This window comes from Anguilla anguilla, chromosome 6, assembly GCF_013347855.1.
Source record: "Anguilla anguilla isolate fAngAng1 chromosome 6, fAngAng1.pri, whole genome shotgun sequence".
In the NCBI taxonomy this organism is placed as follows: domain Eukaryota; kingdom Metazoa; phylum Chordata; class Actinopteri; order Anguilliformes; family Anguillidae; genus Anguilla; species Anguilla anguilla.
The window spans coordinates 48,534,505-48,550,236 of NC_049206.1; the positions used below are offsets into that span (position 1 = coordinate 48,534,505).

At 47.5% G+C, this 15,732-nt stretch overlaps 1 protein-coding gene across 1 annotated transcript in view; it reads right to left on the bottom strand.

The window, feature by feature from the left end:
- Nucleotides 1-15,732, bottom strand: part of rngtt (RNA guanylyltransferase and 5'-phosphatase) — a 98,274-nt gene that overhangs the window by 12,674 nt on the left and 69,868 nt on the right. The window contains exon 13 of the mRNA XM_035423607.1: nucleotides 2,035-2,135. Coding sequence (XP_035279498.1) covers nucleotides 2,035-2,135 — 101 coding nt within the window. The remainder of the gene's footprint in view (nucleotides 1-2,034; nucleotides 2,136-15,732) is intronic.

Here is a 15,732-nt window from a genome sequence, read left to right on the forward strand (position 1 = left end):
CCCCAGCAGGGTGCTCTGCAGTGCCGCGCGATTGGCTGGCACGCGTCGAGAACGCGGTGCGAGCGGATCGAGGGGCGCTCTCATTTGAATCCTGCCGAACGGCTGATAAAGGTGAAATATCGGTATCGCCTGTGGCCAGTCGCTCGCGCGAGCCGACTTCGGGTTCGGCTCGACGGAATTACTGCGGCAGTCTGGCCCGGGCTTCGGCACCTCGTCTGAACTGCAAAGTTTGGACAGCGGTAAGAACTTTCGAAAAAAAAAAAAAGGCGCAGTCCAGCTTTCCGTATCAGATGCATTCTGTGTACCCGTATCAGCGACGCTCTAAGCTGTGCTACTCGTTGAATGGGAAATTCAGAAAAAACCGGCGTAGCACAACATATCACATCTAAGGTGCCCCTTTGACAAGACGCCATTCCATTACAGAACAGTGACCTTATGCTCCAAAGAATTGAATATCATGGTTTCAATAAATGTTCACTTAAGTGGGGTTTTGGACCTACTTTACAAGCTGTTGAGATATGAAGTACAACAAAGAGATGGGTAGGACTTTCTATACGCATTTAAAGAACATAAAAACATAAAAGAAAATCTGGTGCACACGCACTGTATGCAAAGTGGAGGCAGACAGGAACTCTTAGCGCTCCAACTCGATCTGGAGCAAGTTTTAGAGTAAACAAGAAAAGCTATTGAACTGGCTCCCTATTACACAACACAGACAAACAACAAGCCAAAGACTATTTATTACCCAAAGGGAAATTAGTGAAGTACGAAAGGTTTACCAGAGAACTGTTGGGAGGTCTTGTAGTAAAAAGCGTGTGTCCCACTACTTCATCAGTGAGACAAAAGCAGGAGCGGTCAAAGTATTTAACGCGGGTCAGTGGAAAATCTCCTACAGTACATTCCCGAAGCAGGGGCCTGCCTCAAGTTCTTTTCTGGAAATAGGCAACTCGCCTCTCGCTCTTCACTCTGCTCTATAGAAATAACGAAAAAAACCGAGAGAACAAGAGGTTTCCGAGGCATTCAGCAAGAGGGAGATGGACTGAAGGCCGCAACGCGTGGGCAGGGGAGAGAGAGAGAGAGAGAGAGAGAGAGAGAGAAAAAACAACCATTCACTCGGTCCCGCATCTTTCTCAGGGACAAAGGCAGATTTAATAACCTTCTCTTTCAGTTCCCCTCCGGTAGGTAGAGCGCATTGAAAGTTAACCCGGCTCTCAATGCGAGGACAACCTTGGAGCCGCTTTCGCTGTCATCTCAAAAACAAGGGAGAGGAAGGCACAATGGCCGCTCCACCCACAGTGCGCTCTCTCGCCGCCGCCGCGGGCACGGCGGCCGGTACAGCGGGTGCTCGGCTGCGGAGGGGCGGCGTCTCCGACAAAGGACGGCTGCGGCTTCTTGGGCGGTATTTACCCAACTGCGCCCACTGCCCTCTTCAAACACGTTACCCAAAACACTCTGAATTGTGAGAGTTGACAATTATGGGGGGTTGGGGGAGAGGGGGGAAGGACATGCATTTGGTCGTGCGTGCGTCAAAGTTACGGGCGAATGTTGATTGTGTGTGACTTGGATTTTAATGAGGAGCGAAGGAGGAGGCCTTTCTTCGGTTCCTTCGCCAGGATCAGAGATCCCTGTGTAAATCCCCTTCAACACCTCAGAGAATTCTGGGAAACCAAATCGGTATTCTCTCTTATCTGGTGACTTTACATAAACCCTGACACAGCAAATCCTTATTACAGCAGGTTACAACTATGACATTTCATGGCTGACATGGACAGCTTTTTAAAAAAAAGACCCATTCTGTTTTTTCAGTTATTGAGAAGTTAATCGAAAGTTACTCAAACATTGCTTATGTGACAGCCAGTTCTAAAAATGTGGGCTGTATATTTCTGTTACAAAACATATTCAATATAACATGTGAGGAGATTCAGCCTACTTTGATATGCATTTTGATGTCTGATTCAAGGAACACAGAGAGACCTTCATGTTCATATTCTTAGAAGGTCCAGGCAGTGCCTTTCCAAGGTGCTGATGACTCACCCTTCTCCGCCCACTTTGGCAATCTTGAGGCGGAAGTCCACCGAGTTGAGGCTAGGGGGCTTCCACTTGAGAATATCATCACATCGCCCAGGCTTGTACTTCTGCAGATAGACAAGCAGACTGCTTCAGCATACATATCTCTAAAGAAACACATATCCAGTAAACACACTGCTCAGACAGAGACAAACACACACACACACAACTGAATAATACATAATCTCTCTCTCTCCCACACACACACAAACACAAACACACACACACATATACAGCGAGTATTCCAAGCACATAACCTGACAAACTCGTGACAAGCCCAAACGCATTACCAGCTATACACACACCGATGCACCAAAAACACAAACCGCACACACCCATCCTCCAAAGACATGATCTACTGTCCAAACACATCAGAACAGAAAAACTGTATTGTACTGGCATTCTGGCCCAAATACATGAGGCACAACTGTCCAAATACATTAGAACACACAGCTCTCAGACTGGATGAAGACTCAGGGGGTTAACAGTTCTGTCTGTCCGGTATTGTAGACAAACCCCTCAGTCAGGCTACAGAATGGCTGCTTGTCTGAGGGTACAGTGGAGTGCTCCCCGCCAAATGTTTGTGCGTGAGACTGCAGCTAAAGTTCCATCTGGACTGGACTGCGGGGCATTATTAAAATGCTTTATGGACAGCATTACTGTGGAGCCAAGAACCTTCAGATATTCACTCCGCATCACTGTCAGAAACAGAGGAAGGAGGCTGTCTGCGCACTGCAAAAAAAAAAAAACCTTCCAGACATCAAGGCCTTCAGTAACAAAACACCTTTTATTTTATACGAAAAAAATTAATGTGCGACGTACAAAAGTCCGTATTTAAAGCAGCGGCAGAAGTTTTTGGCAAAGTGCTTTCCTCGGTGCTTCTGGATGACCTGTGTGGCAAACGGCGGCCACCGCACAAAAAGAAATGGCCGTGTCTCGCTGGGTCCTGCACCGAAAATGGGAAAAAGCAGCTTTCAGCCAATGAAATCCGAGAAGATGCGCTCAATAGCCTGTCGCCATCTTTGGTGAATCGAAACCTTGATTCAAGCCTACCTACTTTCAAGGGTGAATGACCGACGGACATTAAAACTAAAAATGATTCAAATAAGATTACCGCATGACAGGCTAACTGAAAGAGATCTATAAATCAGTTTGCTTAGGGACAAATGCATGAAACAAAAGCTTACTTGCCTGGGACCAAAATACATAATTTAATTCTGTCACGGAGAGCAGAAATTTCATTTCAAGACATTGCAGATTAAAAAAAAAAACAAACACACACAAAAAACCCCTCAAATTTCTAACATCTCAGTGTGAGGAATGCTTGTATCCAGGCATCAGGGAATATTTCCTTTACATCACCCATAACCTAGCAACCAAAGAACCATCGATTTTTCTTAAATCAACAACCTGTTTTAGGAATTTTGCCATGGTGATGAGATTGAGGCGCTGGAAAAAAATACACAAAATAATCTTTTGGTACGATGAATTCAATGCCAAATCCTACAAAAATATGATTCATTATTTAAAACACCAGGCAACTCAAAGTGCTTTTAAATCAACTTGTTTTTTTCCCCCCTTCAGGAGTTTTAACATGGTGATAAGCCTACAGAACATGCTGGCAAACAGTTTGGAAAACAACATCTTTTATTAAAAACAATCTGTTCCCAGTCAGCGTTTTCATTTTGGCTCCCTTGTTTCAAACAGCCTAAGCAACCATTACAATTGCCATTGAACAGTAGCTGGTATTCAGAGGATAAATTCTGCACATTGCACGGATTAAACTCGTCAAAATTCATAAATATTAAATCCTGTGCGGCCGAATCATACAGGTTTCATTGCCTGCCACTGATGTTGCGACTGCAATTGAGAAATATAAAATGGCTGCTTTCATATTGAATTGAGATCTTACAGCCTCTGTGCTTTGAAAGTCGTAAGTCAATTAAGTTCCCATGAGCACAGCGGCACACAGGGCCTGTCAAACAAAAGCCTATTTCTTTCACAGGGAGGCAAAAACAAACTGTAACCGTTCAAGAGCACCGTGGCACAACGGTGGTTCTGCTCAGTTCTCTTTCTGTGTCTCCAGCCCGCTACATACAGCCAGCCACCTCCGTCAAAACCTTCTCAGCTAATTACCTTCCTTCCGCACAAGGCACAGACAGGCACAAACCTGGCACAACCTGTCCTTTTCTGAATCCTCTCTGAGTCCGTGCGAAAAGAAGAAAATACACGCTCTGGAAGCTTGCTTCTTTACACCTTACAAATCCGAGGTTCAAAAAAAAAAAAAACTAAATATAAAAAAATCCTCACACTTTGTCCACATTTCGCAAATTACAAACAGATGTGAAGGCTGCAATTAAAACAAAACAAAGCAGTGAGACTGCTTTTTACATTTAACTGGAATCAAGTGAACTGTATACTTGAAAACAGGGTTTCCCTTTTTCTAAACATAATTATTTAAAATACGAAGCAGACCACCTGCTTGTGTTTCCATGTGAGTGTCTATGTACAAGCCCTGCAAAAGTAATTATATACATTTTTCAGAAAAGGTCAAACTTTTCTTTTTATTTTGGATAGTGAAAGATGACAGTGCTGCCTTTTCTGCCACAGTGACTTTGCATCCGGAAGAAGTTGCACACTCACGCTCTCTCTAATTGGCTCAGCTTTTAAAGGGTCATTCTTGACAGTTGACTAAGATCCTGCATGCATAGTTTGGGAAAGAGGTCCATGTCAGGTCTGTACACGGCCAAGTGAATAGTGGAGCTAACCTCATCTCTTATAGCCAGACAGGGGTTTTTAAGCAAGAGAAACACACCATCAGTGATCGTTTCATAAAGACAAAAAAAGTTTCAGCTTCTTTCTGACTGTACTCTTCAATGAATTTCCCACTTTACGGACTAACAAGCAAACATGCTGGTTACGTACAGCTTCCTGGTTAAGAGATGCTTTGAAGAATGTGTGTGCTCAGGGGTGCAGCAGATAATGGCTGAAATGCTGTGCACCGGCCTTTCCAGCCATCAGTACGATGACCTGCACGGCCTCGTTTCTCAGAAAAGAACGGGACCGCGCTGGACCACGAAGTCCACGTGCTAAGGCCAAAGAGCAGGGCATGTGCTGCTTTCATCTTAGCGCGCACGGTGCTATCGCTCATCGTCTGATTGGCTCCAGTGTGTCACATGGGGAGCCTAAGCCACTCAGAGGAGAGAAGACATCACGTATGAAGAGGGGAAAAAACACACATGCCCATGGAAAGGCATTAACTTTAGCACCCTGGAGGTGGCAGAGTTTGCGTGAAACACACAGGAGAGGAGCTAGTATAGCATAGCCTGCCAATATCACTGCTAAAGTCCTGATGTATAGCATGTACAAGAGCTTCTTACAACAAAAAATACAAACAGAAAATATCCGGAAAAAGTTGAAAATATCACATTTTTGGTACTGCGTAATATTAACATTATATTCATTATGCCAGCATAACATATGCACAGCTACTACCAGAGTGACATAACTATTCATCATGTGTGTTTATGCGATATAGCATATAATAAACAATGAAGGACAAACTTAAAATGATTTAAACAATACACCTCCTGCCCCAAGCTTGCCACATGAATGCACTGTGAAATTAGAAGCGCCACAGCAGTCTGTTACTGAGTGTACAATCATCAGACTGCTCACTGGCGCAGCCATTTGAAGGCTAATAATTCACATAAGGGATACTGAGTCATGGGCTGTGATGAATACTTAATGTCGGTCTTATGTCATCCTATACTTCACGTTGCCGTTATGTCATCCTTAGCATAAGAAATACTTATATAAAAAATGTTATTCATATATTGTGAAGACGAAGATACAGCCTATACGTAGTACAGTCTAGTCTCACAGACAGTCTGTAGTGATACAATGGGATGACCAGGACCACAAAAGCTCCCTGAAGTCCACCTTCCCTTCGCAAGCCTATATAACACGATGGCACACATACGGCAGTGCTGTCACTTTTGGGATCCGGGTCATCAGGGAAGCTCACACTGCTTCAGTCTGATTACACGCATTCATTTGCTGAATATATTCATTTGATTTCCCTGCTTGTGTTTCAAAGTGACAGCCACCTACTGCAAGCACGACCCGAGATTATTTTCGCCACTGAATACTGATCCTTGATTTGCCTTCAAAGCGCGTCAGGCACCAAGATGGAAATGCGGACACATACTGTGAACATTACACAGTACTACAAATACATTTCAACAATCTAATCGCACAGGATTACATATAAAATATTTACAACACACAATCTCCCATCCAAGTTACCATCAGATCGTTAAAAAATAGTTGAACTGTCAACACTAGTTATTTAGATGTCTTATGTGTAACATGAATATCAGTCCTCTGGCACATATTGATTGTAAAATAAGCAACATACAATCAGCCTGTCTTTTTTTTTCTTTTTTTGTTCGTGAGGAGGTGGAAGAGGATGAGCCAATAGGATGATGGGCAGGTTGCCCGGTAACACCGCTCAGCCCAATGGGAGTCAGTGGGAATAGGTGGATCAGCTCCAGAGCACTGCTGAGAGCAGAGCTGAAACGTGTGTGTGTGTGGGGGGGGGGACGCGGTACGGGATGCGGTGCCTTGCAGAACCCCCCCCCCCCACGCTGAGCTCTGCTAATGAATGTCTGACTGACAGGCCTCTCCAAACATCGGAAAAAAGGAGAGAGAGAAAAAACCCTTTCATAACTCACATTTTCGTGTCTGAGGAGAAATTTTATCGGACACACAGACACGCAACGTACGTAAAATGCAAGAAATACCGGTAGACACAGAAAATATGTTGAATATACTGCATTTTGAACTTCATTATCTTTTTTGAGATTGTCGTGCTATTGTACTGAACGCTGTGATAATTAAACACCGAGACTCATCCTGATAGCCAGCTGTCAAATGCACAGGGATGACTACCCGCTGCCAGAGCGCACGATCCAAACCCCCTCTCTTCACACAAGAGCTGCATGCCACACACAAACCAGCTGCTCTCCGCTCTCCTGAGCTTGTTTACATAAAGGACACAGTGTATTCTGACAGGGTGACGCTTCTGCATGCAAACCCTTATCTTTCCTGCGGCAGGCAGCGGGCCGCTCGGGGGAGGGGGGTGCGTTCCGCGGATGGATGGGTCTCCTGGCTCTCCGGACCTCTCCCCCCGTGGGCCGAATCCTCTGCCCGTTTGCCGGGGCTTCCCCTGGGACGGCCCCGCCGCCCGCTGGGGCGCCGAGGCGGAAACGGGCGTCGGCCGCGCTTACGCTGGTCAGTGTGTCACTTATCGCCGCATAGGTAGCCAGAAAGGAGCAGATAACCATAAAAGTAATATTTTTACATTGACCGGAAGGTACCCAGAGCGCAAGTTCCATTTGGCAACAAAATGGCCGACCCAACAGTGCAGCCTGTGGCATTTCCTTCCTTTGCGCTTGCGTCGAGGCCAAATCACCAGGCATTCGCATTACCATGAGATAAAATATTCACAAGCTGTATTTTCCATTGTAAACACTTCAGCCAAGCCACTGGTCTGAAGGGACCTTCACAAATTACTCTATCCCGCAGGCAGGCGCTCTCTCTCTCTTAAGCTAAGAAATCAGAAACACAGACTCGACCGCGTCGGCCCGACCGAACCGAAGAAAACCCGACCATCCACCAGGTCTGAGGGTGGCGCTGAAGGGGGAGAATGGAGTCAGCATTGGCCTTGCACTTTGTTAGTTATTATCAAGTGCTAAAGATGATATTAAATATCTGCTAATAAGAGGTGCAAAGTCTCGTACGAAAAACGAACAGCAGTGTAGCTGGTCCGATACGTCAGAGGCCGAGAAGTGTAGCGGAAGAGAGCATATCGGTAGCAGTGGCGCGCCGTAGAACGTGAAAAAGCTAAATGCCGTTGTTTCGGAAAACCGAAGAAATGAGAGTCAATACGGAAGACACGGAACAACACAGGACGGCTACTGCAGAGGGAAAGCCTTCTCTTCAGGGACCGGGTTTTGCTCGGCTGCTATCGAGGGGGAAAAGCGTTAGGAAACCAGTCACGGACTCGAGCGTTCGAAAGCGCCGTCCTTCTGCCGGTAGCGAATTGCCCGCCGTCCCCGCGGAAATGGCTGTTCCTCGCCGAGGCAAATTAAAATGAATCTGTAATTAACCTTCTGCCGAAACCCAGAAATACTAATGTGGGCCACGCCGCCGCAGTCAATGCGTATATCATACGGTTAGGCTAAATGAGGTGGAAGGACTTTTTGTTAGAACGAAACTGCTTTCCTGTCGACAGCCTTACGCACACACAACGAGTTTTTAAAGCTCGGTACTATGCGCAATTGCCGCAATTGTTTTTTCCCCGATCCCTTTAAACAACAACCGAGCGGACGTCATCGAAGCTAGCGAGCGAAATATGTTCTGCGGAAAATCTGTTCACTGAGTAATGTGTCACCTGTTGGCGCTTTCAGCAAGTGTTCCAGAGCTGGCCCAAGATGTTCTTCTTTTTTTTTTTTTATAGTATTCCAATCTAAAAGTTAGATCCTTATCAGCAGGCTATTAAAACATCGGGAAAATAATGAAACGACTGGATCGACGTGCTCGATCTAAATCTCTCAGACTGATTTAATTCCTCAATTAATACGCATGGATGTTTTCCGTCTGCTGATAATCAAGGCTCCTGTCAATCAAGGATAGGAAAAGCAAGGGGCCATTTAGTGGTTTTATCCCATTACATTACAATCACTTAACAGATGCCCTCACCCAGAGCGACTTACGGATCCCAGTATGCTTCTACAGCAAAAATACGGCAGTCTATTTTTGAACTATCCCTGTTCTTCAGCTGGATGCTGGCAGAGAACATTTTATTCATTCGCTCACATAGTAGCACACAGTGGACTCTCACATGCACCCTGAAATGCACCCCATAAAAGTTGCATTACTCGGAGATGAAGTTGCAGTTCTGATAGGGTTTCGGTTTCATCTTTGATTCTTTCACATCTCCTGAACTCCTGAATCGAGCCAGTGGCTGAACCTTAATAAAACCGCAAAGGGCAGCAGGAGCGCCCCCCGTATATCTCCCCCCCCCCCCCCCCCACGCCCCCCCGAAGCGTGGGCGGGAGGTTTTCACGCTCCGTTCTTTCATTACCGCCGAGCGTCGCAACAATAGGCATTCACGGCCGTCCGCGGGAGAGAGAGAGGCGTGCCTGCAGGGCAAAGGCCACCTGCAGACGCCGCTGAGTTTGGGGGGTGGGGGGGGGGGGGCTGCCCGAGAGGCAGCTCTCGCCCAACAGAGAGGCGCGCGGTGGACGGACGGACGGACGGACGGACGGACGGACAAACGCGAGAGAGAGAATCCTTCGCCGCCTTTCTTGGCCGACGAGTACCGCCCGGAGCTCGCCGTCTCCGTGACTCAGCCCGAAGGGGAGGGGCCCCGGAACTCGGCGAGGGCTCCGCGGCCGCGAGGTAGACGCGCCTCCTCGCGAAATAAACAAAAATAAGCACGCGGTAAATCTAAAGTGCTCCCGAATAAACCCGGTGCCAGGCAGGGCTTCAGGGGAGCGGCTTTCCGCGGCTTTTTGTGCTCGGAAGATATATAAAGGCCGCCTTGGGTGGGGCTATTATGAGGACATAAATCCCAGAGAAGGCGCTTGGTATGGGGGGGGGGGAGGACCAAGAGCATTAAAGCAACACTGCCTGGAACAAAACTCGGAGCACAAATCCGTACACCTGCACGACGTTAAGGTTAATCAAAGGTGCGCTGCTTTTCTCCGAGCTGTCCCAGAAAAGCGGCAATTCATTTTCAGCCTCAGACAGAGGTAAAATGATAGCTTTAACATAAACGCTGCCCCCCGTTCTCCATTACGCGCCCCTCTGTGACACGGAGAGGTCAGCCGTGTTTATTCTCTACACTGGGAAAGAAGGTCGTTCTGAATGTACGCTGCTTGCAAACGATCCTTCCGTGGAACACACAACATTATCTCCGCAGAACGGCGGGCAGACAATTCCCCGGTTTAATTACCTCTCCGTTTAAGTTATTATAACTCATAATCGCTTTCACGAAAGAGATCAAGATGTCATGAAGTCGTGGCTTTTGATTTAAAAAAAAAAAAAAAGATACAAAAAGATTTTTAAAAAGATAGAAAAGGAACAAAAACGCGAGCTAGCTTCATATCAATCCGGGAGGAGCCGTTCCTTTGGGCTTTTTGCCACAGTGGTGAGGGAATAGTGCTGGGCTCGGCAATATGTCAGGGTTACACTTCACAGTGAACAGGATAATGGGAGGCGTCGTCAGGATTTCAGAAGCGCGCGTTCCGCCCAAATAGAAAGCGTCCGGGCGCCACGCTGAGGTCGGGCGCTAATTCCCCAATTCCTCGGGCCACCCGGTGGATACGGCACAGCAGGGAAGACGCTTTTGGGTCCCGCGGAAAATAAAACCTCGGACTTCAAACGAGCACCGCCAAAGTCCGAGGTCGAGTCCCGCCGGTAAAACAAACGAGTTAAACTCCGCGATGATTTCAGGGAGCGCGTTCACGGTGTTTCAATAAGCGAAACGGCTCATTGGGCCCCACGGTAGAGGCCAAGATCCTTGAGATGCACAAGGGTACTGTAGGCTTGATACAGCGCTGGAGGCTCTCCAGTCCACAGGTAAACGATGAGCCGGGATGGACCGAACAGTCTGTTCTAATCAGAATATACTCCTATGCTCTAGATGTTCCTCGTGCAAGTAAAGCACGAGTACAAGCAAAGTGCAAGAATATGAGCGCACAGTTTCAACACAGCAGAGCCCACACAGCCAGCACGGTCTCAAAAGACACGCTCCCAGTTTATTCTCGAGGACGGTTAAATTGCACCGTGACATTATAAATAACACATTCAACATAAAAATTTCAATCCTGATATCAATTAGCGCGGCGATGCTAGAACAAACACAAAGAAACTCCCACGGAAATCGTGGCAGAGGCACCCCGAATAATACAATCCCACACCGGAGATATTCCGGAATGTTCCGGTTGGGTTTTTTTGCCACGTGCCTCACGGAGGCCAGACGGCATCGCTCCTGAACTCAAATTGCTGTTTGCGGGCCGTGCTGAAGGAAAGGCAGCCTGTGTGTGTTTACTTACCTTGCCTGACCGGGCCAGACCAATCTGGTCAGGAGGAAGTGCTTTCGGTGCCAAGGCAAGGGCATCTTTCCAGATCTTAAAGCAAAAAGACTCACGGTGCCTCACAGACTTCTTTCTAAAGACACCTTTTGTCAAGTAATCTGGATGGGTCCAATCACCCCCCCCGCCCCCCCCTTTATAGACCAAAAAAGCTGTTGTTTCGATTTCTGGAGGCAAATACCTTCTTTATCGAGGCTGTTAATTTCCGATAATAGGGTAAACAAAAGTTATTTATTTGAAGCTATCTTGCTTTTCCCTCCATTGCAAGCTAATGTGTTCGACTGTGCTTGTGCTGATACCTACAGAAAAGCCTAACATTTTAAATGTCGGAAAATGAGACTCCTGCAGTAAAAATCTAAATTGCGCTCTCTGTGAGTGGCAACAGTGGTAGGTCTCTGGGAAATTTCTTCTCCTCCACCTTCATTTTTCAGTCTAAAAACATTAAAAATAAAATATTGTACAGTATAAGCCCTGAAGTTGGGTTTTTTCCTTTTCAAATTTATTTATTTATTTTTTTTACAAAGACCGCCATCTGGAATGTTCTCTGACTACCCAACCATCTGTACCAGTGACCTGCTGTTTGTTGATTAATCAGTGAATTTTCTTTCCCTTTTTTGCTGTGAAAAACATGTCCCAAGGACACAATGTGTTCATTAACGATTACCCATAAATCCACAGCGTCCATCAAAGACCATCTTAGCCTATCGCTGTGCGCACAAAATACATAAACATAACAAGGATGAGAGTGCATTCTGCACATCTCAAAATTCACATTTTAGCCCACGATTTGCATTAAAACAAGCCCAGCCAGTCCTTGGAGAGGCAGTCTTGGACTCCTTGGATCTTTCTAAACTTTTCTTTGGTCATCATTCTGCTTCTGCTTTACGCCTGACCCACAAATATTTGGACAACAAGTCCCATTCCAGGGCACATGGAGCTGACTAAATCGAGTCTCCAGGGACCACTGTTGTTATGGCTGCAGACATGGTGCAAAGGGACGAGTGGGAGTGCTGATTGGCTCTGGAGAAAATCTGCCAGATAAGAACCATTGATATAATCTATTGTTCCGTATCAACTGATAATGTCTGCAGCTGCCCCAGTCTCATTATGTACTGATGGCAGGGAGGCTACCAGTCAAATTACTGGGAAATCTGGTAATGAGTATCAAAAGCTGTGGGGCACTAATCTTGTTTGCTTTTTCTATTTTGCGCAAGAAAAGAATATATTACTGCCAATTTCATCATGGCACACAAGGCCAGAATAGTCGACTGAGGACAATGAGCGATGAGCTCATCACGGAGCCTGCACACTTTGATATAATTCATCTCTGCCTCTCCTGCGCTCGCTCGCCTCTGAGAAAGAGCGAGCGTGTTTAGTGCGGTCGGAGAGCGCCGCGCCGGAGCTCGGGACTCGAGTTCAAACGAGGGAAATCAGCGCTGACACGCGGCGTATCATTTCCATTACATTCTAATCCTGTTGACTCCGGCTCGTTTGGGGATTTTTAAACGAGGGACAAACACGATTCTTTCCACACCGGGCTCGCCTGACGCCGCGAGCCAGGTGCGCCGACGAAATCCTCTCTCCCTCTCTCCCTCCCCCCCGTCCCAGCGGAGCGCCCCCCATCCCCCCCCCTCGCCGAAGGTGCGACGGCTTCCTTATCCCTGGCGAAAACGCTCGGCCGAAGAGTCGGCAGGACTCATTATCGCAGCCTGATCTTTCTCGGCGCCTCGGATTCGAGCGAAAGCCCCCCAACGCGTCCGCGGGGTGCGGGTTCCACTCGCGCGAGCGGTGCGCTGAGCGCTACGTTCGGCGCAGTGCGGACACACGGCTGCGTGCGTACTGCTGAGCACACGGAAGCTGTTCTCGCGGCCGTTTGGGTTCGCGGTTAAGGCCGTTTCGGCGGCGAGAGCTCGTTGTCGCCAAGGCGAAACGCAGCCGTGCCGTTTCTTCCTCCGCCCCCCCGGTGTTTTCCCCGTACCTCGCTCCTCCGGGGTCAGGGGTCGAGCCCTCGGACCCCCCCGCGCCGCGGATTAATGGCGCGGTCCGTGCCGGCACCTGTGCTCCAGCCCGCCGTTTGCGTCAGCTCTGCCTGTCAGGAGCTGTCACCCGCCTCCTCACAGCTCAGACGGACAAGGCGTGGCGAAAAGCACGGGGCAAATTAAGTTCAGCAGGCACAGCTGCGATAATTGGAATACACTGCACGTGTGCTTGTGTGTGCACGTGTGTGTGTGTGTGTGTGTGTGTGTGATGCGCACGCACACGTGCGTACATATTTACGTGTATATCCACCTACCCATGCCGCAATTCATATCTGAGCTTTCAGCCGTACCCCTTATAGAAGGAAACATTATGAGAATCATCTTTAAAAAAAAAAAAAAGCTGATTGGTAATTTATTTGAATTATTGTGATACGGGGCGGGGGAGATTTGCATGGATTAAAAGGCTGTCTAAATGCAGAGTAGAGGTAAGCCCCAGCGCCGTGGCTAACTGGCGGTAGCGTGCACACGCATGTACGCGGTAGCGTACGATGAAGACCGCGGGGACCGAGAGCATGACTCACGCTGCGAGGGTGTACGTTAAATAAAACGCCGAGGGGGGGGGGGGGGGGGGGGGTTTTGCTACGCGATAAGGATCGCGAGCGCACGAGTTCGCGCGCGGGTACCTCCGCGCTAGCCGACCGCGCGGCGGACGGCTCTGACAAAGAGAGCGGACAGAGTGGCTCCTTGGGTAGAGCCTTGATTTTATCGCTCCTTGTTATGTGGCGCGGAACGGCTTCGAGTGGCAACACGTCGGCCCCCCCTCGTCCAGCTGCCAGCTGTGAGGGCCATTAGGCCTGCCCGTTCCCCCGTAACTGTGACCGACACCGCAGAGGACACCTTCGAGAAGGGCCCTCCTCGAAAACGATCGCAGGAACATCGCCGCCCCCCCCCCCCCCCCCCCCCCAAAAGCCGCCGAACGGAAAACTGCGAGCCTAATCCCAGTCAGAAAGCATTTCAACCCGCTTCCAGATTTTAATTAAAACCGCAGAGCGAGGTCCTTCTTTGAGAGGATTATCGTTGCTGACAAATGGGAGATTTCATTCATTAATATGCACGCGCCAGAACAAATGCCTCTGCTCCGCCGCAGTCTCGAATTAAACAGCTTCAACACCGGTGCGAATCCGGGACAACAAGTTCTTCCGCGCATTATCTGAATTTTTCTAGGGTTGGGGAAAAACACAACCTTGAGTCTGGCAACATTTCACCAACTTTAAAAAAAAATAAAAATACTTCACATATATTTCTTATACGTAGAACATGCAAAAGATCTTTATAAAGATATTATAAAAGTGCCCTCCACACAATATTCTCACATCCTGTGCCAGTGCAGGCCTATAGTTAGTGCGGGAGGGGAAAAGTGCCGGAATTCTGTCCTGCTGAGATAGGCAGTTTGTGGCAGGTGAAAACATTCACTCAAACACGTCCAGGAGGCCAGCGTGCATTAAAGCCTGCTCAACACCCTGCAGGGAGCTGATTAGCTTCCAGGGAACAGGCTAATTCCCCCACCGCTCCCGGAGACGCAGGGCTTCAGTTAAAGCTTACGAGGCCGATTACGGCTCAATAGTTCTGAAGGCAACCCAGGGCTAAGGCGTTGTGAAGACGCACTTTCCCCCTTCCTGAGTTCCTCTGTTATTGCATATGGGTCACGCTGAATGGTTTCAGATCTTTAGACAAAATGTAATATTAGACAAAGGGAAACACAGCACATTTATCATATTGTTATTTCAATTATTAGAATGAAAAAAAGTGATCAAGCACCCATATGTGAAAAAGTAAGTAAACTCAATGAACCAATTAGTCAAATTTAACTGAAAATTACATTCAGCTGATTGAACACAGCTAGGTTTGATAAAAACTGGCCCTGTTGAATCTTAACTTCACTCAAACTGAACCTTACAATCAGAATAAAGTAGTCACCACAAAGTTTCTACAAGCACACTATTCCACAATCAAAGGGAATTCCAGAGATGATGAGGAAAAAAAGTTGTTGAAATGTATCAATCTGGAAAGGGTTACAAAGCCATTTCTAGGGGTCTGGGACTGAACAGTGAGAACCATTATCTCCAAATCAAGAACACTTGGAACAGTGGAGAAACTTCTGTACCACCTCTCTACCCTCAGCTAAGGTCACTGTTCATGACTCCACAATAAGAAAAAGACAAAAATGGGGTTCATGGGAGAGTAGCATAACAGAAGCCACTGTTAACCAAGACAAATATCAATGCTGGTCTCATATTTGCAAAAAAGCACCTGGATGATCCCCAAGCCTTTTGGGATAATGTTTCGTGAATCAAAAGTGATGAGTCAAAAGTGGAACTTTTTGGATGACACAGATCCCATTATGTCTGACGTAAAGCAAATACAGCATCTCACAGTAAGAATATCACAGCAACAGTAAAATATGGTGGTGGTAGTGTGATGGTGTGGAGATTCTTTGCTGTCTCTGGACCTGGTTGACTCTC